General features: G+C 45.3%; 1 protein-coding gene across 2 annotated transcripts in view; it reads right to left on the bottom strand.

Moving 5' to 3' along the window:
• Positions 1-2,105: 2,105 nt before the first annotated feature.
• The window catches only part of SWAP70 (switching B cell complex subunit SWAP70), a 79,488-nt gene continuing 64,392 nt past the window's right edge, over positions 2,106-17,201 (bottom strand). Inside the window, exons 7-12 of one of the 2 annotated variants that reach the window (XM_024118750.3) lie at positions 16,408-16,589; positions 11,705-11,812; positions 9,968-10,134; positions 4,733-4,931; positions 3,685-3,781; positions 2,106-3,316 (exon numbers count right to left, since the gene is read on the bottom strand). In XM_024118750.3, coding sequence (XP_023974518.1) covers positions 3,210-3,316; positions 3,685-3,781; positions 4,733-4,931; positions 9,968-10,134; positions 11,705-11,812; positions 16,408-16,589 — 860 coding nt within the window. In that variant the 3' untranslated portion in view covers positions 2,106-3,209. Of the gene's footprint in view, positions 3,317-3,684; positions 3,782-4,732; positions 4,932-8,461; positions 8,518-9,967; positions 10,135-11,704; positions 11,813-16,407; positions 16,590-17,201 lie in introns of those variants that run through there. The other variant, XM_028501151.2, reaches the window with a different exon arrangement.

The following is a 17,201-nucleotide window of genomic DNA, read 5'->3' as shown; positions in this document are numbered from 1 at the left end:
CCTGCATCGGCAGGCGGACTCTCAACCACTGCGCCACCAGGGAAGCCCTCTCAGTGACACTATTTTTAAATAAAGTATGGTATCCTTGGTCTGAATATACCACATTCATTGATCTGTTCTCTGCTGATGAGCACTTTGGTTGTTGCTGGTTTGGGTCATCCTGAATGAAGCTGCTGTGAACCTCCTTGCAGGGTCTTCTTGTGGACACGTGCCTCATTTCCCTTGGAGGAACCGCTGGCCCATAGGGTAGGTGTTGTCTTTAGCTTGAGTAGATATCACCATATGGCTTCCTAAAGTTGAGGGGTGACTTTTACAGGTCTCAAAATGAATATAAAAATAAGGAAGGAAGTAGAGGGAGAGCAAGAGGAGAGAAACAGATAGACCTTAAAGTATTCCCAAGACTGATTCTTTCAGTAAATGTTGAGCCCCTACTATGAACTGGTAACAGCTGGGCCGCGCCTCTTCCCCACTTCCCGTGGCCTGGCGTCACCTGCTCCACTAGGCCAGCTATGCCTTGCTGGCACAACCCTGAAGGCACGATGGAGGCTTTGCCAAGTGTAACAGGCAGCAGTGCTCTGTGAGGTACATCACCAGCCAGGCCGTAAATCTGAACACTCATCCCTCACCAGCTGCTGAATGGTTCCAACAGCCCCTCCCCATGCTTAGCCACTCACACGAAGAAATCAAGGTCATGGCAGCTTTACATTTCACGCCTCAGCAACCTGCATCCCAGGGAGACTTTAAAGGCTATCCAAAGCAATTCCCTTTGCACCTATGCTGAAAAGGCATTTACAGAGTTTCTGAAGCACAACGCCCCGCAGGGGGTGAGCCAAGGCTCCCGCCCTCTGCTCTCTGCCTGCTCACAGAGCACACGGCCACTCTCCTCCCACATGTGCCCCATTTACACCAAAGAGGTCAACTCCTGGGGAAACCCTGACTCCAAGAGACTGTTGTGCTCCAAACCTAGATCTTGCCTTTCTGCAGAGAAGGTTTTCTCAACCTCAGCACTAGTCACATCTTAGGCCATGTAAGTCTTTGTTACAGGGACCGTCCCGTGAATTGTAGGATGTTTAGCAGCATTTCTGGCCTCTACTCTGTAGATGCCAGTAACAAACCCAGTAGTGACAACTAAAATGTCTCCAGACACTGCCCCTCCAGACTTCTGCTTGGGGGGTTCAGGGAGTATCATCCCTGGTTGAGAACCACTGCAGTAGAGAAAGATGTTAGGGACTTCCCTGGTGGTCCAGTGGTAAAGAATCCGCCTTCCGATGCAGGGGACACAGGTTTGACCCCTGGTCAGGGAACTATGATCCCACATACTGCGGGGCAACTAAGCCCGCGTGCCACAACTACTGAGCTCGCGCGCCTCAACTAGAGAGCCTGTGTGCTGCAAACTACAGGGCCCACACGCTCTGGAGCCTGCGTGCCACAACTACAGAGCCCACGCACCCAGGAGCCTGCACACCACAACTAGAGAAGAGAAAAAACCCACACGCTACAACTAGAGAGAAGCCCGCGAGCCACATCTAGCAAGGATCCCGAGCACCACAACGAAGATCCCGTGTGCTACGACTAAGACCCGACGCAGCCAAAAAAAAAAAAAGTTAAAAAAACACCAACCACTGTGTCCTCTCCTCTAGAAGGAAATGATCAGTTTTCCAAGACACAATCACGCTGGACTGAGTGGGCCTGCTTAATCCACAAGAGGAGTTTTAATCTTGGCAACTGTGTAAAACCAAAACAAAAAAACCACACTGTTTACTCTGGTAAAACTGAAAGAAAAACTGAGAGGCATAAAAAGAAAATTCGGGAAAGCAGAGGTAAGAGAATTTGGAGGGCACAGCAACAATGAGGGAGAAATCATCTTTGTAAGTTCCCGTTTGTGAGCTGACACATCCACCACGGTTTCCCACATCAGTGACTCAAATGCCAAACTTGAGGCCACAGCTAACTTAGTGATAGCACTGGTCTGGGGGCTCCAAACTGCAAACGCAGTGTTTTCAGGAAGTGTCCCTAAATCCAAGTTCATCTCATTATATGAAAACATGCACAAATACACACAACCTTACCCTCCTGTCCTATCAAATCAGACAGTTGAAAATGTATGCTCTTCTGGTATTTTTTTATTTTCTTACTGATTCCATTTTACTAAAACAAACAAAAACCATACAAAACACTTTTAATATATCTTAGAAAATTAGCAAAAAAATTAAGTTCAGCATATTACATTGTACAATATTTAGGTAAGAATGTTTGAAAATTATAAATATTTTGTTCCCTCTCAACATAGCACATCACAAAAATACATTTTAAAACTTTTTTCATGAATGATTCCTAGAAATGATCATATCCCTATTTATCAAGGAAAAGGTCTGATTAGGACAAGCATTCATGGACACCTGAAATGTTCTGTACAGTAACTACAAAAGTAAAACCAAGGGGTCTGCTGGCACTTGGACAGTTGAAACCATTTTAAATATTAGGAGGAATTCAGTTAGTATCAAAACATCATTCCAAATGGGATTTACTTAGTTCATCTCTGTGCTGTCCTTGACTCGTAAGTATCTATCTCAGCCAAAGCACTGTTTGAAAGACTTCTGCCTCCTTGAGATAGCGCCGCTGGGACCAGGATGCCAACTGGTCACACTGCATGAACCTGCACAACCAGAGACACGGACGGCAACCGCTTAGTCAGAGCGAGGACCACTTGCGGGAGAAACGCCTTCTCCAGTAGAGCAGCCGTGGTCACAGGCAGTCCAGATCAACCGCGGGCCACGGCGAGCAGACTGGCCCATCTAGTTTAGGAACAAGCACTCGGAGGAGGAAGAACAATGGCCCGGCCCGCAGAGGTCCTGGTAGCCGGTGAGCTGAGCGCCACTCGCTGCCAGCCACACGCCACGGGTCGATGAGGGCGCCACCGCGCTGTCCTAGCGCTGGCCCCACCGACAATCTGAGGAAGCTAACGGGAACTTTCAGAAGCTGAAGTTTTCAGAGAAAGGGTAAATAAAGAGCTTGACGAGGCTTTTTTCTTTTCTTTTCAGGTAAGCCCTTCTTTACAGGCAGATAAGTAAGAAGTGTTCCTTAGTATACTGACCCCACAGGAGGCACTGAAAGAAGAAGAGTTAGAAGCAGCAAAGCCAGGTCCTTTTGTCTTTAGCATAAAGCTTTCCAGTTATACTCAGAACCTACATAACTGACATGACTTCTGCTCACTCCGTGGCCTTCTTTCCTTTCCAGCTCTTCTCTCTCTCTTCAAGTTCTGCCTGGGTGAAAGCTGCAGGGCCCCAGTTAGTGATCAGGTGAGGGTTTTTGGAACCTAAGAGACAAACCTGCATTAAACATAGGAAGTCTTATATTCTTCAATTAACATTATCATTTTTCCACAGAAAAAGGAGTAACTTTTCTACTTTATTTCTTCTCTGAGGAACATCCATAAAGGTTATACCAGCCAAAACAACTGGAAGATGTATACGAAGGGGATTAACCAGGCCTTCTTATCTATCAGAGGGCAAGTGATTATTCAAGAAAAATTTACTGTAAACATCTGGGTTTCGGTATATTTGGGCTGAGGAAGTTTTGTTTTTTGTTTTGGGTTTGTTTTTTTTTTTTAGCATAATTCAAGTACACAAATAAAACAGAAAAATAAATTGACTAAATATCTGATTACTTCAAAGAGTGTGTTACCTGGTTCTATCAATCGAATTAACCCTTCATGCTGGGCCACTCTGTCCTTCCAGCTCTTGGTCTTGTTAGTTGCCATCTCCAGCTTCTTTTTAACTCCCTGGAACAAAAGCAGATTTTAGACTATGCAAACACACAGGCAGTTTAAGAGTCAAATAACAATGATTAGGCACTTACTGTACACTAGTGGATTATCTCATTAAATCGTCACAGCCATAAGAAGCACGAAATACTATTATCCTGTTTTACAGATGTGGAAACTAGGATTCAGAGCAGTTAAGTAACCTGCCCGAGGTCACACAGAGGACCTAATTCGCACTAATTATAGATGAATATATAAGATCCTTGTGTGCCAGTTACGGCTTACTGCCTCTCGGCTCCAAATCCACCCTTCGCTGTCTTGCCTGTGCTGTTAGGCTAACGTTCCCTCGCCAGCTGGCGCCACTTAAGCTTCGTTAGTGGAGGGGCTGGTGGGACACTGGAGGAGGCTCCGCTGTGCTCTGCTCAGCAGCTCCTGTGGCAAGTGGGACACCCATGGTGCTCACACCAGTGGGTTTTAGCAGCACCTCCGCTGTGGGCAGCTTCCACCAGCGCCCCAGAGGGTGGCTTCCCAGTCTCAGCACCTCGCTGAGCTTTTCTGCCACCCAGTGGGCGAAGGCCATGCCCTCTCCAAGAAGGACTGGATCACAGCACTGGGCTAAGGGAGCAAAGAGGATGTGTTCCTCCCCTGGGTGCTCTGCCTCAGCCCTAGAGGCAGTGGCTGCTTCCTGTGTCTGCCCTTCCTGCAGCTCAGAGTTTTCTTTGCTGCTCAGGAGGTAATCCCCTGTTAGAGTTAATAGTTGTTTATATTAAACCTTCCCTGTTCATACTGCCGTGTAGTTTCAGTCTCTTGATTGGACTCCAACTGTTAAAGCCCCATCGCCTGTAAAAAAATTCCTACCTACAGCTAAACACAATTCTTCACCGCTTCTCACAGTAAAGCAAATATCCTGTTGTTTTAAATGTTTAAGAATATTTAAATGCACGTGTTTGCAGGGCTGGGTTTAATGACCTCGTACTGCTCAAGTGCTTGCTTCCGCTCAAGCTCGAGCCGCTGCAGCTGCTCCACGGCTTCCTGCAGGGCCTGCTCTTTGACGGCGCGCTGGTTCTCCAGCTCCTGCTTCTCCGCCTCCGTGGTCCGAATGGCCTGCTGCTGCTCCAAGTGCCACTTCTCCAGCTCGGCCCTCTTGGACGACTCCTCCTCCAGCAACCTGCGAGACGAGCTCAGCGTCAGACCCAACGGTCACCGCCCCTGACCCAGCAGACAGCGGAGCACGCCAGAGCCGCAGAGAAGCCTGGGGGTCATCTAACCCACCCCTCATTTCACAAGAAGGAAACTAGATTCACAAAGTGGCTAAGGTGACTCATGAGTCCTGCTCCCAGCTCTGTTTCACCCTTTTATGAAAAAAAAAATGACAGTAAAAATAACATGCGTTGAAGGCTTAATGGGCCAAGTAGGAAGTGTGTTTTCTCAATGAATCCTCACAATAGACTTAAGTACTATTATTATTCAGTTCAGAGGTGAAAAAAGTGAGGCACAAAGGTTAAGTGACCTGCACGAGGTCATTCACCTGGCAGGCAGGTGGCAGGGCCATGTTTGGAAATTTGCCAGGTTGCTATAACATTAAAACATTTTTTAACTAGCGAAAACCTATCACCAAGGAAAAAGCTGACTAATGAAAGCAAGAGAAGGAGCTGACAAAAGGCAGAGTAAGCAGACACCATTTACTAACGAAGCACCGCCTGTCAGGCTCTTCACCTTCATTGCTGCTAACCTTCCACGATTCTGCAAGGTGTTATTATCCCTGCAGATGAAGTCAAAGGGTTTAAAAGTATGACGCACAGGTAAGTAATGGATTTCAACCCAGGCCTGTGTGACTTCAAAATGTTATCTTTTAACAACAGGCTACCTATGTGAGAATATCCAGCTATGCCCGTATTTAACAAATAAATTAACATGCAGCCCTACCTGTACCCAAAGTGTAGACAATGTGGTTAGATACCAGCCCAGGACAGGACGCATCTCTACCGGCTTGACCATCAGAATTAGGGTAACAAGCCACACGGCAGGCCAGTAACTACGACCTAAGAGCATTTGCGCTTCTAAAACCGACAACAGCAGAAGTAACGTAACAGACTCTACAGCCCCTATCTGACTACCCCAATCCCCACCCCCAGTCCCACACCATGGTAAGAATTCCCTCTACAACATCCTACAGGGTGGTTCTCCGGTTCTGTGTGATGGGCCACGCTTCACAAACCGGGTCAGTTTATTTCTGGCAGCCTTGATTCTTAGAAAGTTCTTCCTCAAGTAAGATGAGCTCGCCCATCCCCTACCCCGGGTTCCACCAAGGGCCAGTCTGCACCCTCTGAGACATCCCTCGGGGTGTGACATCCGCAGTGAACACAACACTGCCAACGTGGGCTGACCAGCGCAGAGTGGACTCACTCACTCAGTGTGTATATATTCCACACCGTCCATGTGCTTTTCTAGGCACAGGGGATACAACAGTGAATGAGACCGGAAGGATTCTTCATCCTAGTGGTGAAAGTCTGGAGGGGAAGGGACATTTGCAGGAGGTTACGCTGCCCAGCCTGAATCCCCTTCACGTGTCTAGGGATGTCTTGATGGAAGCCACTGACACAAAGGAGCAGAGACAGTGAAGAATTTATCTTTTGGTGGCAGCAACATCTAGTGTCAAGTGATGGCAGAAGCAATGGAGACAACTGACCGACCGACCCACGGTGCCAATGTCGACATCAGTGGCACCCTCGCTGGGCTCTTGCCGTGGCCTGGTCAGGGCCGCTCAGCCTCCCTTGGTTCCTGCCTGTGTTCAAGGCCTGGCCACCTGCCTTTCTGTGGAAGTGGTGAGTTTCTCAAGAACCTTCCAACAAATGCTTTTATTTCTTTAGCTAACCCAAGCTGGTTTCTGTGGTTTACAAACAAGACTCCTGACTAAAGACTTGAACCTCTCTGTGACTCAGTTTCTTCATTTATAAAAAAGGAATAGGAACTATACCTACCATCAAAGGTTTGCTGATCCATTAAACGTGATAATGCAGGTAAGGTACTTAGAACAGTGCCTACCATGTCATAAGTGCTGAATAAATATCAGCTCATATTAGTATGGTGGGACTATTACCTCATTTGCTCCAAATACTTCATGAAGGCTGCCTGAGAGTATATGAGGTTTTTGGCAATCAGTCCTATCAGGGAAGTAAAACCCTGAATCTTTTCAAATGAGCTGCTATTAAGCCAAGTATCCTGGATCCTATACTTGTTCTGTTGATATTTTAAATTATCTTCTTGCTCTAAAACCATCATTCCAGCCTGTCAACACCTTTTTTGAATGCTTATTTGACATTCTATACATTGCATATCTTCCCCATCTGCAGATGAGCTAAAGGAACAGAAACCAACATACTCCGAGTGACTACCAAATCCAGACGTTACACGAAACTCTTTGCAAGCATCCCCTCCTTTACCCTTCACAACAACCCTATGAGCTTATTGTATAGATAAGGAACTGCAGGCTGCAAGAAATGACTAACTTTTCTAAAATTACACAGCTAGAAAGTACCAGGGCTGGGAATCAAACCCAGACCTCACTCCAGGGCTCAGCGCCAACCTGCCTTCAAATACATGAAGAGTATTATCGCATGGAAGAGACTGTTGTTCCACATGGCCCCATGAGTAGAACCTGGCTCCATTCGTTCAAAAAAGACTCCTTGGGCACTTACTGTGTGCCATACACTGTACTAGTTGCTGGGAATACAGACCTAAGGTACGCTCCTAGGCCTCACAGACACAAAAATTTAGTGGGTGGAAGTTATAATCGGACAGACTATGGCTCCGTCTCAAGAACTTTCCAATAATTGAGTTGTTCAAATGTTAAATGAACAGTTTCCTTCTGAGTTCCCATTCAAGAGAGGATAGATAACCTTCAGGATTACGCATTAAAAAAAAAAAAACCTTCAATTTTAGTGGGGAAAAAAAAACAACAAGATCCAGATGGCTCAAGTCAAAGTTCTTGTATTTAAATAATTCACTATAAAAAATATCTCTGGGAAAATTTAAGACACTGACAGAGAAGGCACCATCCACTGGAAGAACAATGAGATGCCAAACATTCCAAGAATGACTTGCTATTGCTTAAAGAAAGGACAGAGGCTAACTAAAAAGCCCTCTAGGGCTTCCCTGGTGGCGCAGTGGTTAAGAATCTGCCTGCCAATGCAGGGACACGGGTTCCAGCCCTGGTCCAGAAGATCCCACATGCTGCGGAGCAACTATGTCCGTGCTCCACAACTACTGAGCCTGCGCTCTAGAGCTCACGAGCCACAACTATTGAGCCCACGTGCCACAACTACTGAAGCCCACGCGCCTAGAGCCCGTGCTCCGCAACAAGAGAAGCCACCGCAATGAGAAGCCCACGTACCGCAACGAAGAATAGCCCCCGCTCACCGCAGCTAGAGAAAGCCCGCGCGCAGCCAAAAATAAAAATAAATTAAAAAAAAAAAAAAAAGCCCTGTATATACACCCTCAGCCTAAGATTATGTTACAGTTCATTAGTACCAGACTTAAATGTTTCTATCTCAACTCCACGATGACTTCCCTTGATTTCCTACCCAGAAAGGCCTACCCTGAGTGGGAGCAAGGAGAAAGCCCCCTTTGCCAATCTGACAAAATGTCCCCCTGAATGAGGCCCAGCCTCCTGTGACTTCGGGAAAGAGATGGACTCGCCTCACTTAAAAATGACCACTAGATGGCGCGAATCTGTCCACTTCAAGTTCCAAAAACTAAGGTAAAAGAAAAACAATTTAGAGTAGTAAAATTCATAAAATGGCCTTATATACCCCAAGAAAAAGAAGTTAGTTTTTGTGCAGTAATTTCAGCTTATTGGAGCAGAGCTGTATGTAGTAGTTATATTTGCATTTAAAAGGTTGAAACCATTTTGCCATTTACTTAAATCAGAGTGTACAAAATAATTAGCCAGAGCTTTTTTTTTTTTTTGGCCACATTGCACAGCATGCAGGGATCTTAGTTCACCGACCAGGGAGAGAACCCATGTCCCCTGCAGTGGAAGCACCGAGTCCTAACCACTAGATTGCCAGGCAATTCCCTAGCCAGAGCTTTTTAAATAACAATACTCATGCCTGGGCTCCTATCCACAGATATTTTGATTTAGTGTTTGTGACAAGCCCTACATGAGTATTTTTTAAAAGCTTTATAGGTGACGATGATATTTACCACTGGTTAAAAACTACTGGCATCAATTATCCAAAATTGTCTTATTCAAAACATCACTCATTCTATAAACATGAAATAACTAATACTTTAATAAATTTCTAGAGTTATCTGGTTCCCTTTATGATCTAATCTCTGCTGTGTCATAATTAACCTCCCTCAAAGCTTCACAGAAGTTAATATATATAACATATCTCACCTGTGAATTCTCTGCACAAGGCGATCTATAAACTCTTGACACATCACAAATGATGAGGAGGTTCAAAAACGTCTAATGTCCCTTAGAATGTCTCTCTTTGCAAGTCACATGGGACCAAACCTTCCCATGCAGTGGATGGTGTGCTAACATCACTGCCCAATGACAACAGGGTGGTGGTTCCCATTCCCTGGTTAACACCATGGCGAACACACACTTGTAGGACCCATAAATGCCAGGCAATGTGCTAGGCATTTAATTTTCTATTTAGAAGATAATTTTTTCCTTAATAGAATCAAACCTTTCAAAACCTAATTCATTTATTTTTGAAGTCATTTTTGGCAACACACATAACAAAGAAACCTCCTTCTTTCTTTCCTCCTGAAGATTAAAAGAACATCTGTTGCCGCTCCACATGTGGCATGGCAGCCATGGAAAATGTACCCCAGCTCATCCCACAAGTGCTCCTAAAACAGGGGGCGTAGCTTAAAGCACAAGATATGCCTGCACTGACCAGCTGGGGAAACAGTTTTTAGCGCTGCATCCCCTGACATGACATCTTAAAGAAAGCAAATGGGGAAGCAAGTTAGAAACTGGGAGAGGGTAACTGAGGCCTGTCTTTAGCCCTATAAGCAAGGGTCTCCCAGTGGCCCAGACTGGGAATAAATAGCCCAGCCAGCCAAGCCTCCAGGGTCTCTCCAATCTGTCAGAGACCCCTCCCTCTCCAGCAGAGTTAGTCACTCCTAGAAAGTGTATGAGGAGTCCAGGCAAAGCACATAAAGCACAGAGGATGAGGCGATCGGCACCTGGCCTGAAGCTTCCGCACAGTCTCTTCATCTTGCCGGGCCTGCCTCTCATCCTCTAGAGCCTCCTGCAGCTTTAGGTACATGTCTTCCAGCTCCCGGACCCGCTGCAAATACTGTTCCAGTTCAGAGGATTTCTGGGCAACCTGTTCTTCCATCTGCTGCCTGATCTGACGGTATAAAAGAGTCATGTTTAAACTCAGGTTGACTTCGCCCTCAGGGAAAGCCTCCCGCTCCACCACCACCCTGAGTGAAGCCGCAGCACAGCCCACAGCCGCAGCCCATCAGGGTGGACAGGGCCCCGTCCTTCACTCCCCAAAGACCGAGGAAGCAAGAGCACCACACTCAATGCCGAGACCCAAGACCACAACCAAAGAGTCTGGGTACACATACTACACCCTAAACGCTGTTCTGCCCTGGTATATTTCTCATCCCTTTCACTCCACATTTCAGACTCAAGAAAAAAATATTTCCCTGTATGATTTCTCTTTTAACTCCTTTCTGTCTTAAAATCACCATCTTTCTACCAAGAGTCTCCTCTAAAGGGAATGAACCTCTTCCCAGTCAGAACAGCTGAAGGGTTAAAATAAGGGGGAAAGGAAAGACTGGCCTGCAGTGAGCCCTTCTGCACTTACCTGGCTGCCCTCCCTAGGGCACCTCTGGCCCCTGGGGGACCTCAAGCACTTAATTAGTGTTCTAAGACATTTATGGTTTCTCAATTCTAGCGTAAAGATCTTTGAATTTCTGCCTTATAAGTGAAAAGACAAGGACATCCTAAATGCAATAACATACACATTAGCATACGTCTCTGCAGTTTATAAGATACTTTTACTTGCATTAGCTTAGTTCACCCTCATAAGGGTCATGAAGGATCATACGACTATCCCCCTAATTTGAAGAAGAGAAACGAGTTATTCATCAGCAGGAGCAGAGGACACGAACCCAGATCTTCTGGCCGCGAGGGCAGCACCCCCCATGTCACACGTGCCTTCTTCTCGAGACACAAACACGTCCACTTCAAGTCTGAGCAACAAAAAGGTGCTAAAGGGAATGTTACAGCACCTATTTAATAGGCCCTGGGCCCAGCCCTCTCCCACACACTGCAACTCATGTGAGGAGACCTGTGTTCCAATTAACCAGCCCGCTGCCTGAAGTGACCTGGACCTTGGGTCTCTTGGGGATGAGCACCTCTAATCAGATGATGAGTCAGAGCTGCCAAGAGCGGCAGACCAGCATTCATGTGTTCTCCTGACTTCAGAACCCTCACTTTGCTCATGACAGAGGTGCAACGTCATGGAACTTATGCTTACTTTTTCCGTAGCTATTTATTTTCCAAGCCAAGACTCTGAAGGCTGAAAGGGATGCTATTAATAATTGCACCAGGATGGCAGGGACTGTCCCAGGCAAACCAGGAACTTTAATCCTCCTACCCCAGTACTTATCATCCCATTCCACAAATTTCTACTTGGGGGTCATGAGTGCAAGGTTTACCTTTATATCCTTGGCATGGTGCCTGGCATAGAGAAGGTGCTCAATAAACCGATAATGAATGAAGAACAAACATGTAACTTCCCCAGGAGCCCACTGCAAGTCAGGAGCAGAGCCAAGCTGGCAAGATGATCTCACTCTAGCCTCCCAGCTCTTCACCCTCCACCAACCCAGGCTGGCCTTTGCCCCTCTGCCGACCAGGGCTGGCTCTGTGAGTTAAGGCCACAGCACCTCTGGGCATGCGGTACTCACAAGCTTCTCCCGCTCCAGCTCCGTGCTGAACCTGGCCTGTAGGTCCACTTGAGTCTGAAGGCGCTTCTTTTCTTCTTCTGCTGCCCGAGATGCTGCTTCTTCTAGTTTCTACCCAAAAACCCAGCCACAGAAAAGCAGGGACTATTACAATGGAAGTGCATGTGGAGAGAAAGGGTCACACTTAAACATTATGGAGGAAGTCAAACATTCTCAGTGTTCAATAAAGACAGAATAAAACTTGTAGATCCACTGGAATTCCATTCCAACAATTTTCCCAGTCAACATACAAAACAAATTAGGTGAATGAATGATTCCTAATAACTCTGAACAACATTTTGCCAAGAAAATTTTAGTACGGTCATTAAGTTAAATTCACTTGCAAATGCATTCATGAGGTTCGAATCTATTTCTTGAGCTTGTCCTATACAGTTTTGTCATCTTAACATTATCCTTTAAAACTTTATCAGAGCTCAACTTCCCAAAGGGTGCATGAGGAACTCCACAGACCCTTTCCCTGGCAAAACAACATTTAGAAGAAAAGCAAAAACAACCATTTAAAGTCTCTGGGAATTATCCTAAAAGCATACAGCAAACGGAGAACACTTATCCAAGAAAATCAACTGAATCTCAGCAAGAATAGTAAAAAGTCTATGGCATGTGAGCCACGGTGCGGCCCCCTCTCTGCCTACTGCTCCCCCGACCATGGCCGTGGAAGGAGGCTCTACCCCATGGCCATGGAACCAAGAACATAAGCCTCCCTCTCTCCTCAGTTTCCAATCTAGGGCTAAGGTATCTCACAGGAGGGTGCAGACAAAAAAATGTTGCTTGCCATTCCAATAAACAAAGAATATTGCCCACCATCAAGCCATCAGCCACTGCAGCTGTCCCAACAGTGCACCCTGAGAGGAATTCAGGATGGAGGAAAACAGGATACTGGCCCTAGATAGTTAAGATGCATATCTAAGAAATAATTTTAATGAGCTCAGATTTGCATCTTGCCATATATTGAAAAGCACTAAAATCATTAACTTGAAATATCTGTTTTTTGTGATTAGCAGTAACTACGTTTTGTTTTGTTTTTTTCAACAAAAACTCCTATGTATTCTGGCTCCCCGCTTACCTCTTTGGAACAGTTCCTCAGACCTGAGAAGCTTTCTCCCGGGCTGGCTAGAGTCCTCGGTAAAGTCCCCGAATAAAACATAACTCTCAGATTTTAGGCTGTGTTTTTTTTCAGTCGACAAGACCAACAAACTAAACCACAGGCCAGCTAGAAGTCTGACAGGGGAAGCCAGCAAAGAGCCCCAGTGTAGTAGGAACAAGTCTCAAAGACAGGCCTCAAAAACTACATGTGGGCCAGAATTTAAATATCAGACTGTGGGGCAAGGTAGGTCCCAGGGCATTGTTGAAAACAACAGAGCAATCACTGTGAGACGAAAAACTGGAGGTGATACCAACAGAGGCAGCCGGCTTAACAGAGAGCTGAGAGACTAACAGAGATCAGAAATGGAGACAAAGAGCTCTGCTGCCACATACAAAAATAAGCTCAAAATAGATTAAAGACCTAAATGTAAGACCAGATACTATAATACTCCTAGAGGAAAACGCAGGCAGAATACCCTTTGACATAAATCACAGAAATTTATTTTTAATCTGTCTCCTAAAGTAAAAGAAATAAAAGCAAAAATAAACAAACGGGACCTCATTAAACTTTAAAGCTTTTACACAACAAAGGAAGCCACTGACAAAGCGAAAAGACAACTTACCAAATGGGAGAAAATATTTGCAAATGATATGACCAATAAGGAATTAATATCTAACATATATAAACAGCTCATACAACTCAACATCAAAAAAACAAACAACCCAAAACCTTGTACACTGTTGGTGGGAATGTAAACTGGTACAGCCACTGTGGAAAACTGTATGGAGTTTCCACAACTGCTACATATCTAACATATATAAACAGCTCATACAACTCAACATCAAAAAAACAAACAACCCAAAACCTTGTACACTGTTGGTGGGAATGTAAACTGGTACAGCCACTGTGGAAAACTGTATGGAGTTTCCTCAAAAAACTAAAAAGCAGAACTACCATATGACCCAGCAATTCTACTCCTGGGTTTTTTGGGTTTTAATATATATTTATTTATTTATTTATTTATTTATTTATTATTTTTATTTATTTCTTTATTTGGCTGTGTCAGGTCTTAGTTGTGGCACACAGGATCCTTGTTGTGGCATGCAGGGTCTTTTCGTTGTGGCACGCGGGCTTCTCTCTAGTTGTGGTATGCGGGCTGCAGAGCGCACAGGCTCAGTAGCTGCAGTGCACGGGCTCTCCAGTTGCGGCGCACGGGCTTAGTTGCCCTGCAGCATGTGGGAGCTTAGTTCCCTGACCAAGGATTGAACCCGTGTCCCCCGCATTGGAAAGTGGATTCTTAACCACTGGACCACCAGGGAAGTCCCCACTCCTCGGTTTATATCCAAGAAAAACAAAAGCACTGATCTGAAAAGATACATGCATCCCAATGTTCACAGCAGCATTATTTATAATTGTCAAGATATGTTAGCAATCTAAGTGTCTATCAACAGATGAATGAATAAAAAATAGATGTGGTGAATACATATCTACAATGGAATACTACTTAGCCATAAAAAACAATTAAATTCTGCCATTTGCAGCAACATGGATGGACTTGGAAGGCATTATGCTACATGAAGTAAGTCAGACAGAGAAAGACAAATACAGTATGATATCACTTATATGTGGAATCTAAAACATACAACAAACTAGTGAATATAACAAGAAAGAAGCAGGCTCACAGATATAGAGAATAAACTAGCAGTTACAGGGGGAGGGCAAGATAGGGGTAGGGAAAGTGGGAGGTACAAACTGTTGGGTGTAAGACAGGTTTAAGGATGTATTCTACAACATGGGGAATATAGCCAATATTTTGTAATAACTGTAAATGTAGTGTAACCTTTAAAAATTGTATAAAACAAAAGAATGCCATAAAAAGCCCTGCTGACACCTCGGTCACCCCAAGGCACTGTGTGCACGCCCAAGGTTGTGCTTTGGAGGAGGACAGTCAGAGGCTGCACAGGGGCGAAAACCATATCTAGAGTTGCTACAATGTATTATCTAAAACATTCAGTTTTCAACGAAAAATTATGAGATGTGCAAAGAAAGAGAAAAGTGTGACTCATACGCAGGGAAAAAAGCAGGCAATAGAAACTCCTTTGAAGGGGCCCAGATACTGGATTTAGCAAAGACTTCAAAGAAGTTATTATATGTTCAAAGAACTAAGGAAACCATGCTTAAGGAAGTCATAGATGATAAGATGATATCCCATCAAACAGACAACATCAATAAAGAGACAGAAATTATAAAAAAGAACCAAATGGAAATTCTGGAGTTGAAAAGTACAATAACTGAAATGAAAAATTCACTAGAGGTTCTCACACATACATTTGGGCTGTAGGAAGAATCTATCAAAGATAGATTGATAGAAATTATGCAGTCTGAAGAACAGAGAAGAAAACAGCATCAGAGAAATGTGAGACACCCATTAAGTACACCAACATTCACATAACAGGAGTATCTGAAGGATAGGAAAGAGAGAAAGGAGAAGGAAAAATACTGGAAGAAATAGTGACTGAAAACTTTCCCAATTTGATGGAAAATATTAACCTACACATCCAATAGGTTGAACAAACTCTAAGATAAATACAAAGAATTTAACACATACTTCATATCATACAGACATACACATCATAGTAAAACGGTGGAAAACCAAAGACAAAAAGAAAATCTTGAAAGCAACAAGAGAAAAATGATTCATCACACACCAGGAAACACCAGTAAGATAGACAACCAACTTCAGAAACAGAGGAAGTCAGCACAGAGTGTGGCATTTCTAGGGGTTGCAAAGGGAAAACCCCGCCAGGAATTTGGGGCCTTAAACTATGCCACATCCCAGGGCACAGGTGGTACACAGGAGGACACAAAAGGATGCTTGAGCTTGTGGTTAGCAGGTGCTCAGTGATTCAAGGCAGACAGGATCAACCCAAAGGCGCCCCAAGTAAAGACCATGACCACACATTGGGGACTCAGCACCACACCCAGAATTGTGATATACACAACCGAGGAAGAAAGTTTCCCAATGAATGTCAACTATCTCATACAGCCTGTGGTACTTGACCTCCTAGCCCTGAGATGGAAAGAGAAGCTGACCCAGACTGTATCTCTGACTCCAAACAATAAGTAAAACCCCACAATTCTAACACTAAGGGTCTTCCAAGATCCTCATGAGTGAAGACGGGAGCTAAGGGGGAAAACCTAAAAAAGCAACAGATCCTGTCCAGTTCACCAAAAGTGATCTTGACATCCTTAGAGGAATACAATTTCTCATCTTTCTCTGACAAAATTCAACTATGCTCATTGTTCTTATCAATGTTCTTTTCTGGTCAATGAAATGTCCCTGCTACCCTGAGACCCTCATACTTTCAAGGGCTGGGTAAACCAGGGCGTCTCACTCAGTGGTCTAGATATACTTCCTGTGAGCAGAGTTCACAAAAAAAAAATCTCTCTACGGTTGCATTAACCTAGTCTTGGTAGAACCAAAGCTCTACCAAGTAAGCAAGGTCGCTGTGGCTTGTGCAGTGAAATGAGAGCCTGCCCCCAGCCCAGCGTCCACTCCCACCTTCCTCACGGTCTCCAGCTCCTGCTGCTTGTTTTCATTTGCCACCTGGAGCTCCTTCATCTGTCGCTCCAGCTCCTCCTGCTCAGCCAGCACCTTCTTCCGGAGTTCTTTCCGACGCTGGCGGGCTTCTTTGTGTGGTGGGGGGCTGCCCAGCTTCAGCAGATGGATGGTAGAATGGATGGCTGTGAAAGGCATGGGAGAAAAAACAGGGAATACCCTTTATTCTTTGTAAGCCTAACATGTAAATGGCATAGTGGGAATAAAACCAGAGACCCAGGATAATTCTGATCCTGCCACTGAGCAGTGGTGTGACCGTGAGCAAGTCACAGAACCTCTTACAGCATGGGTTTCTCACCTCTAACATGAGAGAGATGATCTCTGAAGTCCCTTCCAGCTCCAAAGTTCCGTAACTGCCTATCTGTACTCAAACAGATCTTTTTTTTTTTTAATGTTGTACGCGGGCCTCTCACTGTTGTGGCCTCTCCCGCTGCGGAGCACAGGCTCCGGACGTGCAGGCTCAGCGGCCACGGCTCACGGGCCCGGCCACTCCGCGGCATGTGGGATCTTCCCGGACCGGGGCACGAACCCGCGAGATCCAAAGTTCCGTAACTGCCTATCTGTGCTCAAACAGATCTTTTTTTTTTTTTTTTTTTAAGTTGTACGCGGGCCTCTCACTGTTGTGGCCTCTCCCGCTGCGGAGCACAGGCTCCGGACGTGCAGGCTCAGCGGCCACGGCTCACGGGCCCGGCCGCTCCGCGGCATGTGGGATCTTCCCGGACCGGGGCACGAACCCG

This window comes from Physeter macrocephalus, chromosome 16, assembly GCF_002837175.3.
Source record: "Physeter macrocephalus isolate SW-GA chromosome 16, ASM283717v5, whole genome shotgun sequence".
NCBI classification, from domain to species: domain Eukaryota; kingdom Metazoa; phylum Chordata; class Mammalia; order Artiodactyla; family Physeteridae; genus Physeter; species Physeter macrocephalus.
The sequence above is the reverse complement of the archived record's forward strand: the minus strand, read 5'-3'. Positions and strand labels throughout refer to the sequence as shown.